Here is a 23512-nt window from a genome sequence, read left to right on the forward strand (position 1 = left end):
CTTGTTCCTCCCTGCCTTCTTTTTCATTGGTATAGTCCGGAGCGCGTCTCGTTGTCATGGTAACCTAACTTGGCTCTGACTGCACGGGAAAGGCATAATGGCTGGAATGTCCCGGGGCTCTGACCCCGTGGGTCGCCTCCTGGTTCAGGTAAGTGACTGTAAGCTTACTTAGCCCGGACTCTATATTGAGAGATGTGTGTTTTGTCTGTATGACATTTCCTGAGATAATTCTGGGGCACTTTAGTTCAAGATTAGATCACACTGCGCATGCTCTGTAAATGGCATAGAGGTATAATAGAGTCTTGGGCAATGTTTACTTCTGCTTTATCCTCAGCACATTAGCAGCCTGGCTACAGCAGGTCACTCCTTCATCCACAGAGTTACCCCAAGCCCACACCCATCCCATATACTATCACTCATGTGATACCCCTAATCATCCTCCAGCCCTGCCCCTTGGAACACTCATGTGGTGGTTCACCTTTAATTTCAATTAATTTAAATTATAGTATAGTATTCTAACCAACTTTTCAATTGGCCTTAATTTTTTTCTTGTTTTTTCTAGTTTTTCAATTATTTGCCTCCTTCTTCTGACTCTTTCCAGCTTTCAAATGGGGGTTACTGACCCCATAATAAGAAACAAATGCTCGGTAAGGCTACACATTTATAGTTATTGCTGCTTTTTATTACTCATCTTTCTATTCAGTCCCTATCCTAGTCGCTTTCAAATCAGTGCATGGTTGCTAGGGTAATTTGGACACTAGCAACCAGATGGCTGAAATTGCAAACTGGAGAGCTGCTGAATAAAAAGCTAAATAACTAAAGAAAAACCACAAAAAAATAAAAAATTAAAACCAATTTAATTAAAAAAAATTAAAACCACTCTCAGAATATCCCTCTCTACATCATACTAGCATTTAATTTAAAGGTAAACTACCCCTTTAACCTAACAACCTAACTTACTATATTACTATGTTACTTACACGCTGATATCAGCTTTATTTGAAAGCTATTTGGTTTAGGGAAGTTGACATCCTAACTTTTATCATGAGTTCTTATATTGAAGCTTTGTCCTTTCTAGTTATAGTTTATCACCCCAATGAATGAAAATTCTGCACTGATGTGTTGCTCTGTCATCCACTGTAACCCATGATAGTATGTGCGTGACCTGCTGGGAAGACATGGGTGTGCCCCATTTCTGCATGAATTCTCAAGCACAAAAAAAAGGGGTGGTTCACCTTTAAGTTAACTTTTAGTATGTTATAGAATGGCCAATTCTTGGCAACTTTTCAATTGGTTTTCATTATATATTTTTTTTATAATTTTTTAATTATTTGCCTTCTTCTTCTGACTCTTTCCAGCTTTCAAATGGGGGTCACTGACCCCATCTAAAACAAACACGCTGTAAGGCTACAAATGTATTGTTATTGCTACTTTTTATTCCTCATCTTTCTGTTAAGTCCCTCTCCTATTCATATTCCAGTCTCTTATTCAAATCAGTGCATGGTTGCTAGGGCCATGTGGACCATAGCAACCAGATTGCTGAAATTGCAAACTGAAGAGCTGCTGAATAAAAAACTAAATAACTCGAAAACTACAAATAATAAAAAATTAAAACCAATTGCAAATGATCTCAGAATATCACTCTCTACATCATAATAAAAGTTAATTTAAAGGTGAACAATCCCTTTAACTGAGAGACTGAACACCAGGATATGGCTGTGTATGACCAACCTTTATGTTTAAAGAACAAAACTAAAGAGAAAATTTCACTTAGTCACAGTCAGGAATACGATGTGCAGTTTTGGCCTCAAGTGCCCAAACAGGTTATTACTGTATTAGAATGGCAGCTAAGCTGGTAAAATTTATGGAAAGTCTTAGTTATGTAGAAAGACTGGTCAGGTTGGGGTTGTTTATGCTGTAGAAGAGGTGCTTAAGAGGAGATATGAGAATTATGTATAAATATACAAGGGGATGATATACAAGTGTGGGGCTCATTATCCAGCTACCCAATATCCAGAAATTTCTGAATTACAGAAAGGCTCTCAGTTTATCTAAAAAATAATCCAACTTTTTGATGATTTCCTTTTTCTCTTTTATAATTAAACAGTACCTTGTAATTGATCCAAACTATGATATAATGAATTGGAGGCAAAACCAGCCTAAAGGGTATATTTAATGTTTACATGATTTTCTAGTAGACTTGAAGATCCAAACTACGGAAAACAGAAACCCCCAGGTCCCAAGCATTTGCATAACAGGTCCCATTCCTCGAATGAAGATGTAATAAACTCTAATGCTTCATTTACCAGTAGGTCCTTCCAGCAGACACAAGGGCACCCATTCCAATTAAAAGAAAGGAGGTTCCGGCTAAATATTCGGAATCAGTTTTTTACAGTGAGAGCTGTGAAGATGTGAAATTCTCTCCCTGAATCAATTGTACTGGCTGATAGATTAAATAGCTTTAAGAAGGGTTTGGATGGCTTTTTAGCAAGTGAGGGAATACAGGGTTATGGAAGATAGCTCATAGTCCAAGTTGATCCAGGGACTGGTCCGATTGCCACCTTGGAGTCAGGAAGGAATTTATTTCTCCTTTTCAGGAAAATTGGTGAGGCTTCAGATGTTTATTTTTTGCATTCCTCTGCATAAATTAGCAGTTGGGCAGGTTTAATTTAGACATTAGGTGGAATATTTATCATGGGTCAATTTGAAAATTCGAAAATGGCCAAAACTATCAAATTCCACTAGGGAATTGTTAAAATTCGATTTGAGTTTTTTTAAAAATTCAAATAAAATTTTCGAGATTTAGCATACTTTGGCCCTTTAATAGCTCAAATTCGACTATTCGCCACCTAAAACCTCCCAAATTTCTGTTTTAGTCAATGGGGGACGTTCTAGGACCAATTTGGAGTTGTTTACAGCCTTCCTGACATTTGAGTTTTTAAAACACAAAAAAAAATTCAGTTTGAGTTTTCAGGGTTGATCCTATTCACCTGAGTTTTGGAGAGTCTATTTTTAAAAAATTTAGATTGGTCGAATTTCAATTTCATGGGAGTTTATGGGAGTTTTTAAAAACTCACATGAATTCGAAATTCGACCTTAGTTAAATGTGCCTCTAAGAGTAACCTAATTCGCTATATACTGTGATTAGACTGGTGCTTTTCAGACTTTTTGGGTTCACCCATCCTTTTATTATCCATCAGCCTTTCTTTTGTGTTCTTGGTGTGGGAAATAAACATCATGCCACGTCTCTAAGGGACCGGCCCCCAGACTTTGCCCCTGAGTAACCTATGCTTTAGGGGATATTTGGCTTATGATGCAAATGGGTGTGTTTTTCCTCATAACAGACTGACTGAGATGGGCTTAAAGCTTATTTATTGTAAAAGCAGAGAATTATTTAATGTTGGCATCTGTTGAGCTTTGTAACATCAGGAACAGGACATAGGATATTTGAATAATATGTTATGACTTTGTGTGCCTTTAGGTTCAAGATGATCTGGAACACTTGAAAAGGAAACTGACTAACACTAGCCTCGGGGAGGATGGAGAGGGTGTGGATATTCAGGATTTGGAGGCCGCAATTCAAAGAACAGAGGTCGGATTGAGGGTAAGAAAGAAAATATATTCCAGGAGACATTCAGCTAATTAAACAAATATGTATTTGTGCGTAATAATTGGAATAATACTTTTCAGATGGTTCTCGCTTTGGGTGAGGGGATGATTTTAATTACTTGTATTCTGATAAATTTTCCTTATATCCAACACAAAATTAAAATTAAAGAGTGGGTGAGAGCCTTTAGCCCATATTGGCAACCAAATTGCGACCTTCCGCATGTGTTTAAATAAAATGTGTATTTTTTTCTGCAGTTTGCAATTTTTTCAGCTTATGAAGTGGAATAATTTTGTTCAAATGTTGGCAGCTCTAAGTTGGTGAAAACCATTGTAACATATGACCAAAATTGTTGTAAGGTTATTTCATATTTTGCTGGGTGATTTAGTTGAAAAAGGGGTGGAAATGTTTCTCATTGTGCTTAATAAATACGTGCAATGAAAATGTATGGTAAGTAGTGCTCATCAAACAGTAAATGCTTGAGTACCTTCATGTGGATAAACATTGACACTGCTACTGCTGCTACTACTATTAATCATAATCATAAATACCCAAACAATTTACTTTTTGCCTGTTGAAATTGCATTTCACATGTTGATAAATCTGCCCTGCAGTCTATATACTATTACAAATCAGTACATAACTGCTATGAAAGATTTTCCCTGGCATATTCCATTTATCATTACTTCCTATACAACATAAGAGACACTATTTCTAAATGATTATGTATGTCTACATGTGATATTATTTCACACCAGTAGGGCCCAAAGTCAGTGGAATAACTAGGGCAGGGCCAGGTGCAAGTTTTGCCCATTCCCCCCCCCCCTCGCCATGTGTATGATCTTACCTTCATGCCTCCCTGCTCCCCTGGTAGTTATGTCACTGGCAAAAATAAGATTTGATTACAGTATATTTCTTTGAAAAATTGTTGAAGATATTTTGTGAATAATGTATGCCCTCTTGTAACATATAAGGATATTATAAGGCACTAAGGAGTTCATCAAACTACAAAGCGACTTCTAATACTCATATTTTACAACATGGGGTGCATAACTTATTATAATACATACGTTACAGTGAGTTGGGTGACAGAAATAAAATTTCTAAGCACCATTTCTAAGAATATAATTTACAGGATGTGGCTTTGTATATTATTTATGTTATAACCTACTCATAACTGTGCTCCATTTGACTAACAGACTGTGTGTCTCTCTCTTTCGGTCTGGCAGAAACATACTGAGGATTACCTGCATTATATCAGCTGTAATCCACTGACTTTGCTTCAGGATGGAAACAAGGATAAATATACTCCCCATCTGCTGAAATGGTGAGGGTGGACTAGGGACTAAAGTGAATGTTGATTCCAGGGTCAGTGAGCCTTTGTAAAGATGAACCATGCTACAATCTGCAAAAACTGTGTCTCTTGATGGGGAAGACTGCATTGTATCGGGTTAATAGCACAGCTAAAGTGTAGCATGGTTTTTGCCCAAAATTCGGAATTGTTAAAAATTTGCAGCTCTGCTTTCTTACAGATTTAAGCCTAAGATTAGGAAATTTCAGTGAAGTAGCGTGCTTTTGAATTTCAGAGACAGAGAGGGGCCATAAGAGGGTGTGTGAGTCACAAAGAGATAGGGCTTGTGGGTGTGGTTTTGGCGTAAAGGGGCATGGGTGAGATGAATTCAAAGTGGCCCCATTCTACTTGTTGGCAGGGGCCACCTTCTGGAAAGAGGGCATGTGAGCATTGGGTCAAATAACTGGGGGGAGAGCCCTGCTAATTTAGTTGCATGGGGTCCCATGATTACTGATGGTCAAGTCTGAACCTGAAGGAGATGTTTGCTTATTGCTTCACACTGTCAGTGATAGGATTGGCAGACTAAAAGGCGAGTAGAAGGGGGAGTGAATAGAAATGAAAAATAAGATAAGAATAACAATGAAAATGCGAGGCCAAACAAGTGGATTTCTCCCCGTTAAGCCCACCTTGAGGTGAGCGATATCAGGCTGTTTGATCTTTGGGCCCAACTGGGAGAATATAGGCAGTTGGAGTGAGAACTACATCAATGAATCAATGTGGTCCTAGCTCCAACTTGTCTGATTGATATCTGGGCAATTGTTGCCCAGATATTGGTCAGAGAAACCCGTTGGAAGGCCCCATACATGAGCCAATAAGCTGCCGACTCTGTCTTTCTGTAGAGTTTATTGACTGGTGTACGGCCACCTTAAAGGGGAACTATCGTGAAAATGAAAATGTAATATTAGCTTTAGCATACTGAAATAAGAAACTTTCTAAATACAATCAATTAAAAAATCTGTACCATTTCTGAAATAATCAAGTTTATCTTCACTATTACTCTCTCAGCATATGTTTCTCCTCATTCTGTTTTCATTCAGGAGTTGGGTGTCAGATTATAGGGGGCTCCTTTTGCCTAAAAGATGTATTAGAGCTCCCTCTATTAAAATCACCAGAAATCCTGTCTCTCTACATGCAGAATTTGCTCAAAGGGCAGTTATTTTGTTAGATTTTGTTTGTACTGGAATTAGTTATTTGAGTGAGCTCAAAAACATCTTATAGGAAAGGAGCCCCACCAATAAGATATATTGGATCATTAATCTGACACCCAACTGCTGCATGAAGACAGAATGAAGAGAAACAGATGCTGAGAGAGGAGTAGTGAATATAAACTTGAATAGTTCAGAAACAATGCCGATTTTTTAATTGATAGTATTTAGAACGTTTCTTACTTCAGTATGAGGAAGCTCATATTAAATTTTCATTTTCATGATTTCCCCTTTAACTTGCTGGCAATATCTAATAATGATGATGATCTAAAACAGCATAGATAAGACAGTTCCTGACTAGTAACCTGCCATTGTCATCAATGTTTTTAGGGGACATCAAGCAGGAGGCCAAAACCCCTTAGATTTACCAAACACTAGAGGGCGAGCTTGGGGCACAATCAGCCACTTCTCTCCGGGCCAGCAGGTAAGAGTTTATTTATTTTTTTCCTTTTTTCCTTATCTTCTCCCAAAGTATGTTTAAATATGTTTTGTTGAGTTTAATGAAATGTAGTGGTATAGTTTATAATGTATAAAGAACCTTGTTTTACTGTATATTTGCATTCATTGGTGTGAGCTGCAATGCTGCTTCCTATGATAAAGTTAAAAATGAAACAGCTATTCATTTTCGAACGCAATTAAAAATTCCATTATTACACTGAATTAAATGGACATTGCGACGTAACAATCACTAAAATCCCTCATGATTTCTTCCGTTTTGTATGATAATTTGTCCTCTGAGATTATACAGCGCACAGTGGCATTCCCATATTTTGGAGCTTTCTGGATAGTGGGTTTCCAGATAATAGATCCCATAATTGTACAGTCATAAATTATCATGGCTCTAAAGAAAAAGGGAGCAGAATGCTAATTTATAGGAATCCCATTAATGTTGCCAAATATTTTTGGCAAATGATGATGCCGCTTTATTATTTAACAGATGTCGGTGCATCGAAACACACATTTAATGGGGATTTAAGAATTTGTGTGTGCAAAAGATGCTTATTCTTCTTAGATCCAGGCATTGGTCTTCCATTTGCTGTAACAAACCAAAGATTATGTCAGGAAGCAGAGGTAATATATATATATATATATATATAGCTAATGTCCATATACATTGCCTAGCATCCCCCCATCATATCACTTGGGCTCCCCTCCGCCTTCTGCTGAAATTCCCTGATACCTGCTTAAAAATCCATATCCCAGGAGCGAACACACGCACCTCGCTTCTTATTTGTAAGTAAGTGCTGCTTTGCCAGCTGTTCCGTTTACTTAGCTCGATGGTAGAAACAGTGTTATTATTAACTAGTTGTCGTTTCCAGCTGGGAAATTGCCACCTATAATTTGCCACCTTCTATCCTTCAAACAAGGTAAGCTTCAGTTGGCACAATAAAATCTAACATTATTTTATACTAGTCATGGCGGCTGCACTGCACACACTGTTGGTATAGACTTCAGTCCTATTCCTTGCACCACAATGGCCACAACGTGAAAAGCCTACCACTCTTTTGTGATAAGTCATTCTTCCAAATACTTTAATTGGTAACAGAATTACTATTAATGGCAAACGGGATGAGAAGTGATGTGACATTTTCTTGATACTCACACTTTCCTATTTTGGGTATTAACATCTTTCTTTCTTTCTTTCTTTCTTTCTTTCTTTCTTTCTTTCTTTCTTTCTTTCTTTCTTTCTTTCTTTCTTTCTTTCTTTCTTTCTTTCTTTCTTTCTTTCTTTCTTCAATCTATGGAAGGCTTGCTCTGCTTCCAGCTCATCAGTATCACTTTATATCATTCATTTCTAAAAAATCTGTATTATTTGGATAAAATGGAGTCTATATGAGATGGTGTTTATAACAGATCCCAAACCTGTACATCTTGTTTTTTTTTATAAGTATAGTTTACTTTAAAATTTTTACATGTTTTTACCAACATATCCAGGAATACTTATTGACATGTATACTGATTAATAACAGTAGCTATATTTGTTACTTTGACAAGGAAAAATGGCACCCAGTAGGGATCATTTACTATGGACAGGGGCAGAAGTGCATAGTATCAGCAGCAGAAGTGGTAAATACAAGGTTCTGTTGCAGCCTGAGTCTAAATGATGGGCAAGTTTGGGGGTGGGTTGGGGGCAGGAGGGGAGCATTGGTGTTCCTCTCCCATCCCACCATTCATGAATAGAGTGCTGCCAAATGCAGGCAGTGCTGTATTAATGGGAATGCCCACAGGTTTCTATGCTCCACAGTTGGGTGCGTCTCTATTGCAATTAAATAGAGTGAAAGTCAGGGTGCAAAGTGAAAAATAAAAATGGTGAGTTGCACCTGTTTTTTGCAATTTGCACCCTGCCTTCCACATTGTAATTGACCCCTAGTGACCATCAGTGTATCACCAGAAATAGTAGAATGCTCATTTGGATTTTCCAAGAAATAGCCTTTTAACGAAGCAACTTCTAGTTTTACTAGACCCCAGTTTTACAGAGCTATAATTGTAACTGTAACCATGATTACATAATGATCATTCAAACTGTAACCATGACTATATAATGATCATTCAAAGGGACAAAGGTCCAACTTAGATTAAACTAACAAAATAGCTAAACAATACACCTAAAAGCTGTTCTTGCATAATTAAAGAAAATGTAATTCTAAGCAACCTTTCAATATACAGTAATTAAACTTTAATTCAGTAGTTTCAATGGTTTTTGAAGGTATTTGCAAATGTAATTGTTATTAAAAGCAATATTTGTTCACCCCTTCCTGTTTTCTAGGTCTGATCCTTGAAACAATGTATCACCCCTAGGTTTTTTAAAGGAGAACTAAAGGTTAGCTAAAGAAGTAGGCTATAAATGCTGTATGTTTTGGGTTTCTGTACCAGCCCAAGGTAACCACAGCCCTTTACCAGTGAGGATCTGTGCCCCTAAAGATGCCCCAGTAGCTCCCCATCTTTTTTTCTGCTGATTCACTGCACATGCTCTGTGCTGCTGTCACTTACTGAGCTTAGGGACGACTCAAAATATACAGAACCATTATAAAACAAATGTCTCAATATAAGGCTGATTAATATTAATACATATAATTACTACACGGCAGCTTAGGAATCAGTGCAACTAGCGTCAGAATTTAATAATCAGCCCTGTAGCACCAGCTTATATTACAGACCAACCTCATTTTTTGCTTGATAATTTGCAACAACCCCTAAGCTTAGCTTCTAAACAGCTGCTCAGAGTCCACTGAGCATGTGAGTGTCGCAGACACTTTCCAAGATGGTGACCCCCTGTGACAAGTTTGAAGTCCTTGATCATTGCTGCTTTTGAGAAGCTGAAACTTTAGGCGGGTGCAATAAATTCAGTATATAAAATATGGCATTTTTAACCATATACATTTTTTTAGGGTTTACTTCTGCTACATTGTTTTAAAAGTCAGAACTTAAATTACAAATTAAAGACAGATACTGTTTTCAATTAGATTTACATTTACAAATATTTATATTTAAAAGCATCCAAGCCCTATTCATTGCACATATGTCGATAACGGGGTTATACCTGCATCTTGAGGCAATGCCGTGTGCTGTCTTGACTTCCATACTGGTCTTTTTCTCCCTGGGGGAAAAAACTGTAAACTATAAAATCAATCCGATTAGTTACACTCTGAATTATGCCAAACACACAACTGTCATTTTTAGTCTATTGTAAGCGTTTGAATGGAGCTAAAAAACAAAAAAGAAACAATGTTTGCACATTTATGAAAGTTTTAGACTCTGCCAAAGAATAAGTACAAAATCTGCCAGCCTGTCAGCAGAACACAAAGAAATGCAACTTGATGACTTGGCTGTCACTCACTGGGAAGGTAACATGCGGCCATAAGGTGGGCATGCTGTGTTTTGTGAGTCCCGCTTACATGCCAGACGTTCAGGGTTCTCCACTTTAACTGCTTTTTTCAGGGGGGGCTGTAGGAATAACGCAGTGTGTATCTGTTACAGCACAAGTTGTTCCTGAACAATCGCATCATGTGCAATCCTGAGAGCGCGGCACACCGTGAGCTGCTCAACCAGAGCCTTGGGATCAGTTTGCCGCTCATCAGCACCAGGCAGAAAACATCTGTACGTATATTCCAAGCTACTCGCCTCATACTTTGTTATTTCGCTTTCTCAACGTTAACCCAAAATCCTTTGAATTTATAATAGTCCAACTGTGAGATGAATGTTTTGAAAGAAAAGTGGAATTATTTATGGAGGAAACAACAACTGAAAGGAAATAACGGTTCATTGTGGTCCAATGCGCTCTTTGCTAGAGAGCAAGTTTGTGCTTGAATTAACCTTTAGCATGCAGTACACTCTGCTGTTCTGGGGCTATATGCAGTTGGTCTTCTAGTTTTCTGTTTGCTGTGTTTTTAATGACATGCCTTTTACAGTATCACAAAAAAGTTGCCAGACCTTTTCAGGAGCTGGGTCAGAGTATATCCCCTAGTATTTCAACATAAACTGTCCCATAGGCAATAAGTAAGACCTTAGGGCTGGCCATAATTATTTTTTTTCATTCACGTTCTTCAGCTTTTTTTGGTGTTATATGTCATATACTGAATAAAGTTTAGCTATTCTCAGTGGGGTTGTTCACACTAGATTTTGTATCCATCCTAATGCTTCTGGAGAAACCCCAAATTACTATTATGTTATTGTCTATTTGGCTGCTATAAGCAGGAAATCACCGTGATTTTATATTTAGAAACTGGTACACAAGTACAAAGGATCAGGAAATTATAATGTTTTGTTTTTATAATGTTTTGTTTTATGCAGAGCATATGCATTCTTTAAAATACTTCATTGAAGATGAATAGCAGAGGGCCAGAAAAAAAATATAAGCAATACAATAACAATACAATAACAATAAAATGTAACTCCTAAAATAGGAACACAGTTCAAAATCACGCAAAATAAATATAAAGAGCAAATAACCCCATGTCTAACAAGTTCATTACAAGGTGAACTTCCCCTTTAATGTGTATGCTATGAGACCACTCCGAAAGTCAGATGCACAACCTATGACTGTACGTGGCTAAGACTATGGGCATGTGGGAAGTGTATGGGCACAAGCATAAATCAAAGGGCTCCTTTGCTCCTGTCAGTAATGCAGACTAGAAGCAAATGTTTTGCGCATAGCTGGGGCTCTAAGGGAGACCCATAGAGTGCTTGCATTTGTGACTATCCCTCTGTAGTCCTGTAGTCTAGCAACAGCTGGAGGGCCACTAGGTTGAAGATTCTTAAAACCACAGATCTCCCCTGTTCCCAACTCACCCATTATGTGCAGAGCCCTGCTTTATGGGGCATTTCTTAATACTATTGCTTCCTCCTCTGGGCAAATCAGTTTTTAGGTGATAAGTGACTAGAATAATCAGACCCAGTGAGTAATGTTTATCTCCTCTCATATTATTAGGTCTTTTTATTGGTTGGTGTGTGAGTGGTTGGTGCCAATCAAACCCAAGCTGGTCAGTCGGAAAACAAGATTATGCTGATGAACTGTGTGGACACATTCTGTATCAGCTAAATGGCCAGCCTGGATATGAATGGGCTGCATTTCCCATGAGCTGATCAGTAGAATCATTGCAAATTGGCCATCACTATGTATGTGGCTGTTGTAAGTGATAGTTCTGCCATTTCTGGAGAGCTGAAACTTGGCACTACATTGCTCTATATTCTTTGATTTCTAATTGACTGAACTGAACACAGTGCTGCTATTTATTTAACGGTTACAGAATGTGCAAAGTCCCAGTATTATATCCGCAAGTTTGTATTTAAAGCATAAACTGGTTATTGAGAACTGGAGCGAGCGTCCAAGACCAGCGAGCACTTCCAGCTTTTTCTGTCTCAGGTTGTTGCAGCAACTTGTATTCGCATGTTTTCTCTATCGACTAAATTGTTAATGGAAAGCGTGACAATCCCCCAAATTGGATGAAGGGGAGAATAAAAGAACATTACAATAGAAGAGGGAAAACAAATCCAGAACTTATTGTGGGGGGGGTTTAATGCTGGAGCTGATTGGAGTCAGCGTTCCTTACACCTAGAATCTGGGGACTTTCTGATATGCTCCATCTGGGATGACAAGAAGAGAAGAATTCTGCTGGTAAACAAATTAATCTTTGCAAAGGTCACCATTTGCTGTAAGTTTTTATCCAGTGCTTGTCATGTGGAATAGGAGATTGGCTGTCATCTCACTAGGCAGGGGCCTCCAACTCTGCTTCTCTACCGCTTAGAAATCCCTGGAAACAGCTCAGTGCCTGCTTGCAATGCCATGGACGGCTGCGTTACATCTGTCTCTGGACAGGAAGCGATGGCCACCTCTGAATTCCAATAAGATGGGCCCATGCTTTTCTGCCTGGCCCTCTGCCCATGTGCAAAGCATTAGGCAGAATGAGCCAGAGATAGTTTCTCTTCCTCCCCCCCAACTCATTCTACTATCCTCTTCTCCCTCCCTTCTACTCCACTGCTGTCACCCGCTTCACCAAACAGATGTGGCGTTTGCAAAAGTTCTGCATGCATTCTCTCTTCCACACCTGCCGCTTGTATCTCTGTCAAGGTCCAAAGACCAAAGTACAAGAGATTTTTGGGCTCCATAACAGCCAGTTATTGGGCTGCTTCTGCAAGGTGGACGGAGGCCCTTTTTATAACTCTACACGTGCTGAAAGTGATTCTTTTGTCACAAGGAGCATGGGCGCCTTTAGCTGATTGATTGAGTAGTCATTATGGGAGGAAATGAGGTGAAAATGATACATTAACTTTCTATTAAATGGATAGTTGTCACACCACCACCCACAATATCAAATAAGTAGATTTGTAGATTTAGTGGTAAGTGAGGCAGAATACAGTTGGGTAATATATATGTATCCTGACGACGACGGTTCCTAGTGGATCGAAACGCGTAGATGTCTGATGTTTGCTGATATGTAGTAAAAAGTTGCTTGAAATGTTGCCGTGTATGCTTTCATTTTCCACTGGATGCATTTTTGTTAGCACCCGGCTATTATTACAGAGGAGAGGTGAGTGCCGGTTTCTAGCACTGTTTATATATATATATATATATATATATATATCTGTTGAGCGTCCACACTCTACCTGGTTAATCTTTGGGGTGCACGGTCAGTTCTTAGACATACACTTCAATTTGAAATGAATCATCCCTGGACCAGCACTTCCCTTTGTCCTAATAAGGAACCAAAATGTTGGAACACTAATACGTGTATATAAATAAAAATCAATCAACAGCCAAAAGTGTCCACACCAATAAACAAGGTAACATGCCTGGGTGCAGGAGTCTGTAGATTATAGAACATCATATTACAGGATAGGATAGGGAGGACCACATGTCATATGTTCAATATGGTGCCAGTATTAAATGTATGTTTACAAATGCAAGAAGTCTGACTGGTAAAATAGAAGAGCTGGAGCTGCTGGTGATGGAAGGAAAATATGATGTGATTGGTGTGGCCGAAACATGGCTGAATGAGTCGCATGACTGGGCAGTAAATATCAGTGGCTATACTTTGTTTCGGAGGGACAGAGGCAATAGAAAAGGAGGAGGGGTATGTCTGTATGTTAGGCAGGATTTAAAAGCTCATATAAAGGAGGAGGTTATGTTAGAAAATGAGGGGGCAGAAGTCGTATGGGTGGAGTTCTTCACCAATTGTAAAGAATCCAGCAAATTAATTGTAGGCGTATGCTATAGACCCAATAATGTAAGTGAGGAGGAAGAGACAAAGCTCCTAATGCAAATAGAAAAGGCTGCTAGTTTAGTTAAAGTAATGATAATGGGGGATTTTAATTACCCAGATATTGACTGGAGCAACGGTACTGCTAGATCAGTTAATGGGAACAAGTTTATAAACTTATTGCACGACAGTTTTTTAGCACAGGTTGTTGAGGAGCCTACCAGAAAAAATGCTATTCTTGATTTAGTGATCTCAAATGACCCAGAACTTATAGCAAATGTGCAAGTCATTGAACCCCTGGGTAATAGTGACCATAATGTTATATCATTTAATGTCTGGTGCAAAAAACAAAAATATACTGGGGCAACAAAAACCATGAATTTTGGAAAAGCTAATTTTAGTGCCTTGAGGGCTGCCCTACAGAGCATTGATTGGGGCATTAGGTTTTCAGCTAAAAACACAGAACAGAAATGGTTGTCCTTTAAAATGATATTAAATCATTACTGTTCTCAATTTATTCCCTTAAGGACTAAACGTAGAAGCTCTAAGAATCATCCTGTGTGGCTTAATACAGAAGTAAAGAAGTTAATGGGAAAGAAGAGAAAGGCATTTAAAAACTACAAATCTTTAGGGACAGAAGCTGCGTTTAATGAATATAAACACTGTAATAAATGTTGTAAATCAGCAATCCGGAAGGCTAAGAAAATAAATGAAGAGTTAATTGCGGTGGAGGTGAAAACTAACCCTAAAAAGTTTTTTAAATATATTAATAGTAAAAAGATGCAGGTTGAGAGTGTTGCTCCATTAAATAATGGTACCAGTATGGTTGTAACAGATACAGATAAGGCAAATGTGTTAAATCAGTTCTTTTCTTCAGTGTATACAATAGAGGAGTCTGGGTTCACAGGCTCACTTAATAACTGCACGAATGGTTCAGCTCAATCTAGTCAATGGCTGACTCAGGATATGATTCAAAAAGCTTTAATACAAATTAATGTAAACAAGGCTCCAGGGCCTGATGGCATACACCCCCGGGTTCTAAGAGAGCTTAGTTCAGTTTTAGACCAGCCCTTATTTCTGATTTTCTCAGATTCACTGTCATCTGGTATGGTGCCTATGGATTGGAGAAAAGCTGATGTTATTCCAATATTTAAAAAGGGATTACAATCTCAGCCTGGCAATTATAGGCCAGTAAGATTGACATCTGTGGTGGGCAAATTATTTGAAGGCTTGTTAAGGGATCACATTCAAAATTTTGTCCTAATGAATGGCATTATGAGCAACAATCAGCATGGCTGAATCAGTTGTACAGGCTGATACATTAGATAGCTTTAAGAAGGGGTTGGATGGCTTTTTCGCAAGTAAGGGAATACAGGGTTATGGGAAATAGCTCATAGTCCAAGTTGATCCAGGGACTAGTCCGATTGCCATTTTGGAGTCAGGAAGGAATTTTTCCCCCTCTAAGGCAAATTGGAGAGGCTTCAGATGGTTTTTTTGCCTTCCTCTGGATCAACTGGCAGATAGGTAGTTAATAAAAAAAAAAAAAGGTTGAACTCGATGGACATGTGTCTTTTTTCAACCTTACTTACTATGTTACTATGTTACTATGTTACACCGCACTCACAGGTCTTCAGGGCCATGGGCTCCCATAGACCCACTGCCTTTTGTCGCCCCTGTCCCCTCCCCTTTATTTGTGCAAATTTTCATCATCTGGACCAGAACAATGGGATTGGCGCATGGGAAATGATTGTATCTCCAGCACATCCCCAGTGTTTTTGAACCAATGTGGGTGTGGTTGGGCAGCATGCCGCCCCCCTAAAATCCTGCTGCCCTAGGCCCGGACCTAGGTGGCCTTTCCACAAATCCGGGCCTGCAGGTCTTAGGTGATGAACAAAAAAGTATAAGTTTATTGAACCAACGTTTCAGTCTCAGCAGAGACCTTTATCAAGGTTACAGTGCTATAAAGAACAGACCTAAATTACCCCCCACCTAGAAAAAAGTCTGTTAATTGCCATAGTAATGGTAGTGAACACCTATATGTAAATGAATTTGACAGTGGAGGTCAGAAAACACACACAGTAGTATTATTATCTTAATATGTAGTGTCCACACCAAATAAACATTAACTTCATATAGCATATATAACATATAGTGTACAGAACAACGTATTAAGCAGGAGTACAAGATATATATACACTGTGTGTATATATATATATATATATATATATATATATATATATATATATATATATATATATCTAGCTCACTTATAATAATTATGTTGTCTCAATGTTTTTTATATGTGTGTGGCTATGAAGAAGTTAAGTGACTGTATCTTTTCATAGATGTCAAATGAAAAGATCACAAGAGGCTCCACAGTTAGTAATCTCTCTGTGTTACCTGCTTCGAACCGAAGGGATGCCTCACTAGCTCCACCCCCCCTGTATGAGAAGGATATGCAGAAAGGTAAGAGAGAAATTTTTATCTCCCCACTGCAGCACCTGAGCTGCTCTGTGGCATCATAACACAGGCTCTAAAGCAGTGATCCCCAACCATTGGCTTATGAGGAACATCCCCTCTCAGTGGCCTCAAAGCAGGTGCTTATTTTTAAATTCCAGGCTTGAAGGAAAATTTTGGTTGCATAAAAACCAGAGGTACTGCCAAACAGAGCCTCCTGTAGGCTGCCAGTCCACATAGGGCTAACAAATAACCAATCACAGCCCTTATTTGGTTTTTTTCATGCTTCTGTTGCTCCCCAACTCTTTTTACATTTGAATGTTGCTCACGGGTAAAAAAAAAAAAGTTGGGGACCCCTCTTCTGAAGGTTTAATTGTTCCTAAAAACAAACACCAGAGGAAGGGTTAGTTAGCGGAAATACTGCTAACTTTTAGTATAAAGTAGTGATATTCTGAGATAATTTGCAATTGGTTTTAATTTTTTATTATTTGTGTTTTTGAGTTATTAAGCTTTTTAATCAGCAGCTCTCCAGATTAACTGGCACTGGTTTGAATAAGAGACTTGAATGTGAATAGGTAGGGCCTGAATAGAAAAATGAGTAATAAAATGTAGCAAAAACAATAAATCTGTAGCCTTACGGAGCATTTGTTTTTAGATGGGGTCAGTGACCCCCATTTGAAAGCTGGAAAGAATCAGAAGGAGAAGGCAAATAATTCAATCAAAAACTATAAGAAAAAAAATGGAGATCAACTGAAAAGTTGCTTAGAAATAAACATTCTATAATATATTAAAAGTTAACTTAAAGGTGAACCACTTCTTTAAGCAACACCAACAACCATAAGGTCCCCGCAAAGATTTCTCTTGCCGAACGACTGATCCTTCGAAATTATCGTGCGGTTAGTGGGATTCGAACGATCGTACATCTTACTATTTTTGTCCGACATTTCAGAAAATGTCAGAAAATTGATCGGCCAGGTTAAAAAATCTTTATCGGTCCCAGTGCAATCTATCTATGTCTGCAGGGACAAGCAGGCAGCTCCCCTTTGTTTTCCTGGCAATATTGCCTGAATTGGTCTTTTTAGTTCGTACGCATTATCGTTTCGAGATAATCGATGACGATCGGATCTTTTAAAAATCTTTATTTATATCTATGGCCAGTTTAAGACTTCAGAACTCACAAGGTGGAGCAGTGTTTTTTTCTCACCTTTGCTCACAACTCCCTTATTTAAAGCCCACTCAAGAGAAAAAGCATATACCCTCCCCCCCCTTTACTCTGTGGATTGCAGTTATCTATCACCCTCCATCTACTTGCCAGTTTATATATGATTTCTCAGCTTGACTCTTAAAGTCTCTTTTCTCAGATATCCCTGTAATTATCATGTTAGGCTTCAGAATTCCCATTGATATCAAAGGGTCCTGCCTTCAAGCTTCTCCTCTTGTGGGTTACTACTGACGAAGATGGCCATACCCTCACTTACTTCATTAACATTTAAACATGCTGTCAACAAGCATTTTATCTGCTGATGTTGACCAATTCATGGGGCATTGTAAGAAGAAGAAGTAAAGAGGTGCTGCTGTTCTTTGCATGAATGGTCCAGTCAGCCATACTGTGTGTAGCTTTTTGTATGCTCTTTATCCATTATCCACCTGTGAGCCAATTGCACAGAGACAGTGCCTGTAAATGGCTGCCTTAAAGGGGTTGTTCACCTTTAAATTTACTTATTATGATGTAGCGAGTGATATTCTGAAACAATTTGCAATTGGATTTCATTTTTTATTCTTTGTGGTTTATGAGTTGTTTAGATTTTTATTCAGCAGCTTTGCAGTTTGCAATTTCAGAAATGTGGTTGCTAGGGTGCAAATTACCGTAGCAACCATGCATTGGTTTGAATAAGAGACTGGAATATGGATAGGAGGGCCTGAATAGAAAAACAAGTAATAAAAAGTAGCAGTAACAATACATTTGTAGCTTTGCAGGGCAATTGATTTTTAGATGGGGTCAGTAACCCCTATTTGAAACTGACAGAAGAAGAAAAAGGCAAATAATTCAAAAACTATAAAACATTAAAAATGAAGGTCATATCAAACATTGCTTAGAATGAGCCATTTTATAACATATTAAAAGTTAACAGAACAGTGTTAAATTGTGATTTGTGCTGCAGAAATCACGCTGATGCTTAAAAATAATAAACATTTGATTTATAGTGTTTCTATGCCATTATGGATAACTGCCCCCTGACCATGGCAAGGGAATTGCTTACCTGACACTCTACTGTACTACAGCATATATATCTCAATTATATTGTATATCTCTGCCAGTTTATGTTCTGTTTTGTGGATGTAAATGAAGTGGTAGATATGGCACTGAATTGCTAATAAATGGTTACACAATTTGTTCCTCAGGTATTTTGAATCTGCAGCAAAGAGGCCTGATACCTTCAGCTGCTCAGCTCACTCTAGTACCCCCTGCCATTTTCCCCCGAAGCCTTCAACTTCACAGCTCAAGAATTCAAAAGGCATCTCCAACACAGACAGCAGGTAGGAAGCCAGGATACCACCATAACATAGTGTAATGACCATTTATTGGTATATATGTGTGTGTTTATCCCTACTATTTGATATAGATAAGGAGCTGCCCATGGTAGTGGAATCTACACATAATGAAGAGACTGACCCCGAGACAAAAGACAGTGACTACCAGCTGTTTCAAACTCAGTTACCAGACGATGGAATGGATACACCGTATCCTTCTAGGCTGCACTCGGTATCATCAAAAATAGCAAGGGCGCCTCTTATTGCAACCATGAAGAAGCCAACCGGTACCAATCCTTCAACAGAGGTAATATCCATTGTGCTTCCTGTACCATCTTGCTTGTCTGTTTATAAACAGAAGGCTGGATAAAAGTTAGCATGGGTTTCAGTGGATGGAGCCCAAAACTTCTTAACTTTATTTTTCTGTCCCAGTGATAGATTAGTAATGGCTACTTGCAGCTGGATAGTAACCTATTTCATTGTTTTCTATAGGGCACGTAGTCTGTTTTGATGCATAAGAAACAAACATATTTCTAGCCAGTGGCATGTAGCAGCTGAAGATCTCCCTGTGTGACAGAATATTAAAAATATCTATTATGCGTGGAAATATTTTAACGTAAACTCCACTGGAGAGCATTACAAACAGTGATGACAGTTGTTGCAACATATCTTTTAATAAACGTGATCACTGTTTGTTCTGCTCTCCAGTGGAGTTAAGTTTGTTATATGTTGCCAAGGAAACACAGCTCCATCCACTGTTGGATTGAGCTAGAACTGCATGCACTGCATAGAGCTGGGCACCCCAGGATTTCAATGGTAGAAATATATTATTTAGAATGGAGATACTGTTTTATCTATGTAATAAATAATACTACTCTTATATATATCTATTGTATCTCATCAGGATCCTGAAGCTTTGACTGCTCTTGCTCTTCCCACTGGTCACAGCTTCATTTTACGCAATGGCTTGATAAATTCTGATGATTTAGACTTTTTGGCCTTCAAACAACGTTACTGCCTGTCCTGGGGTAGTTTTGTGTCTTTCTTGGAGCGTTTACAGAAGTTGCTGCAGGACTATGCTGTGCCCACTGCCATAGTGAATGGAGAGAAGCTGAAAGCAGTTGTTCTAGATCACGAGCTGGGCATGACTCCAGCAGTCTCCCGGCTGCTCTTTGTCTTGGAAAACAAGTCCTGGGTTCAGAAAATCCTAAATCAACCAGGGCAGCGTTACAAGGGAAGAGAAGGCAGGACAGCTGCTGCAGTTAAAATACAATCTTTATGGCGAAGTTATCGGGACCGCAAAGCTTACCTTACTTATCGTCAGCAGAAGTGGGCTGCTGGGGTCATTGCTATAGCTTGGCTACTACATGTGCAGAGATCTCGTGTGAAGAAGCTCCTGCAGGAATCCAGGGTGCAGCAGCTACAGAACTTCCGTTCAAGAGCTAAGGTGATGTCAGAGGCCTAGTGATTTAAACTGTGAAGTGGTTTTGTGCTGTTTTATAATGGGATAAACAGGAGTTGATATGTGAAGTTGGTGCACGCAATATTGTGGTTCTGAAAAACATTTTAGTTATACAGCTGCAATTCTGTGTCTATGCACACATTTGTGTACTTTAGACAAAGATGCATGATAAACAATAAAATTATGGGTAAAACAATGTAAGTTTTTACTACCCCACTGTAGACTGTAGTGGTTATGAATGCACTTGACATGCAGAGCAGCTGTGGAGACTCAAGGCTAACAACTAATACCCAATAGGAGTTACTCATGCACCAGTCCATGCTGAAGCCGCAAAAGTATCGGTAGACCCCTTTTAATTAGCGGAATTGCTATATAAACCACTCATTTTTGACTCAGATATGTAGTTAAGCCAACTAATCTCCAGAAAGAAACTTCTGCAGTAAATGGTTCATAATTAAGAGACCAGTTTTAACATGGCACGATCATAGGACAACACAATTCCATCAAGTTAGTTTGTCAAGTGAAAAGATTGTGAAGTGAAAACATTTAGAGGGAATAACAGTTCAGTTGTGATGTGCTACAACTAGCTAGGTCAGTACAAAATGGGTTTTGTAAGAACTTTACTGGCCTGCATAGAGTCCTGACCTCAACCCAACGCATCACCCATGGGATAACTTGCAATTCCAACCATGAGCCACACCTGATCAGTGCCCATTGCTCTTGCAGCCGAAAGGATGCAAATTCCACTAACGTCTAGTGTAAAGCCTTCCCAAAAGAGTAGAGGTTGTTATAGCAGCAAAGGGAGCACTAACTTCATATTAATACCCTTGGTTTGGGAATCATATATTCTTGGCCATATAGTTTATGTATATGGCATTATAAAGAGAGAAATGGTATAAACTATAGCTGTGGTGTAGATATATGGCAAAGTCACAGTGCACATTACATAATTTCTGCTATTTTTTCACTCTCTATTGAGCCATACACAGTGAAAAAAACATTTCAGGGGGTTACCCTTTGTAAATCCCCCAATTATATTGTATTGTAGATGGCCTAATAATCAACTAAACTTAGCAAAAGTTTCTGTGTGTGCTGGACCTAATTTTTCATTTGGATAGTGCAATATCATTACACATTTTTACTACTAATGCTATTTTTATTGTTATCCTTTTATTATATAGCGCCAGCATATTATGCAGCTCTTCACAGAGATTGGTCGTCAATCATTCACAACATTCACAAGTCCTTGCTCTAGTGGAATTTACAGTTATGGGTCGCTACTATGCACAATCACACTATGGTTCGTTTAACCAGCAGCCAAGTAACTTGCTTGTATATTTTTGGAGTGGATAGTGAAATAGAGTAGTTGGGGGATATTCACATATTCACATTGAGAACATTTAAAACTCTTTGCAGATGGCGCTTAGATCATAGTCATACTTAGGATTCAATGCTGGAGATCTAATCACTAAGCTGCCATGTTGCACTCCTTCTTTTCACTGATGATTTTACAGAGTTGTACAAAACAGACACATGTGGGGTCATTTACCAATGGTATTTCTGCTCTGGGTTGGCTGCGCTCTGAGTGAACATAGAAACAGCTGGTGCAGCCCTGTCATTCATTTAGGCTAGAAGCAAGAGGCAAAGTGCAAAAAAAATGGCTGATTGTGCCCCTTTTTTTTTTTTTTTTTTTTTTGCACCCAGCACCCTGCCTTCCTGTTTATAAATGAGTCCTATGAACATTAAATCATACAAATATTATTGCATAACTAGTAAGTGACCCCTTTGAATCAAGCTACAGTAAAAGCCTGTATAGACAGCTGGCATAAAGTGTCACTTTCAATAAGTACATTTACACAAAGCAGACTTTATGTAAATGGAGTGAGGCTTGTAGCTTGATTATTTGTTAAATAAGTCAATACACCTACAGCGTTTCAAGGCTTGGAGCTCTTCTTCAAGTAAGCTTTAGAGTGAAATACAAAAGTGTGCCTCCTATATACATATATAGGGCAAGACCAGATAACCTGTACATCAGAGACACCCAACTTGCAGCTCTCTGGCAGCGGTTGCACTACAACTTTGAGCAATGTAGCTGTTATGATTTTTTAAGGGGGTGTTGTAGCCCAGCAACAGCCAGGGGGCTGCCATTGGCATACATGTTGCCTATGTTTATGCAGACTCGCACTTCACCTCTTCTTCAGGGAGACTGAACACCTCTCTCCTGTCATTGCTCCATCAGGAAGTATTTAACACGGCCTTTTAATTAGTGCGCACCATTTAATTTATATTTGCATTACCTCCCGCCCCCACCACACACACTTTCTGTGTTAATTCATATTCTTTTAATTAAAGCGAATACGGCCTTAATCTCCCCTCACCAGTCGCATCATGCAGCCTCCTAATTAAATTAATTGGGGGGGGGAGGTGAGGAGATGTTTTTAAAGCATATAATTAAATCAATTAATATAATTTAAGCTTGGATTAACCGTACGGCAGGATGAAGGAATGAAGCTTAAGACCCCCCTCGCCCTCTCCGATAAGTGTGTTCCAGACTGCCTCTCTCACTCATTGCTCTTCCTCTTGATTTTTTAGCATCTGGCATCCAACTGGAATCACATCAGGACGTGCAGGAGGAGCATTATCCATATCCCATCATTAGGTAAAGAGCTCTTAGCCTCCAGATCTATCAGCCACCTCTATTACCCAGCACATTACGCTTCTCTGATTGAGTTCAGCGCGGGGACCTTCTCTTATTCAGATGGGTCTCTGCAGGAAAATGTTCTCGACATGATGAGAGTGATATTACCAGGCCCGCACTGGAAGTGGCGTTTAATTCGGGGAGTTAAACAAATAAACTCATTATGGGATGTGGGGGATAAGGAGGGAGATGAGCAGCCAAGGGGCCGTTTCCTCTAATTCGCTTTTCATCTGTGTGAAATGAGTTAAGAAAGTTCTATGCATGTGTGCTTGTGTGTGTGACTGGGGGGACCTGTGTTGCCACATGTAAGACATTGTGTCTGACTGTCAGATTGTATGTATATCTGATGGAGATACAGAGACATGTACGTATGTACATACGTGGTACATACATGAGTGTGGTCATACTAAGATTGTAAATGGGTATCTGAATTTTCCATGATATTATCGTACACATGTACCTGTGGGGTTCTATGTGCACATCTGTTTATACTTACTGACTCG

At 38.9% G+C, this 23512-nt stretch overlaps 1 protein-coding gene across 2 annotated transcripts in view; it reads left to right on the forward strand.

Moving 5' to 3' along the window:
* The first annotated feature begins 12 nt into the window (after positions 1-12).
* The window catches only part of iqch.L (IQ motif containing H L homeolog), a 67386-nt gene continuing 43886 nt past the window's right edge, over positions 13-23512 (forward strand). The window contains exons 1-10 of one of the 2 annotated variants that reach the window (XM_018253307.2): positions 13-148; positions 3482-3604; positions 4837-4934; positions 6494-6587; positions 10142-10261; positions 16206-16326; positions 18721-18855; positions 18942-19156; positions 19754-20296; positions 22904-22970. In XM_018253307.2, the coding sequence (XP_018108796.1) occupies positions 98-148; positions 3482-3604; positions 4837-4934; positions 6494-6587; positions 10142-10261; positions 16206-16326; positions 18721-18855; positions 18942-19156; positions 19754-20296; positions 22904-22970 (1567 nt within the window). In that variant the 5' untranslated portion in view covers positions 13-97. Of the gene's footprint in view, positions 149-595; positions 648-3481; positions 3605-4836; positions 4935-6493; positions 6588-10141; positions 10262-16205; positions 16327-18720; positions 18856-18941; positions 19157-19753; positions 20297-22903; positions 22971-23512 lie in introns of those variants that run through there. The other variant, XM_018253310.2, reaches the window with a different exon arrangement.

This window comes from Xenopus laevis, chromosome 3L, assembly GCF_017654675.1.
Source record: "Xenopus laevis strain J_2021 chromosome 3L, Xenopus_laevis_v10.1, whole genome shotgun sequence".
In the NCBI taxonomy this organism is placed as follows: Eukaryota; Metazoa; Chordata; class Amphibia; order Anura; family Pipidae; genus Xenopus; species Xenopus laevis.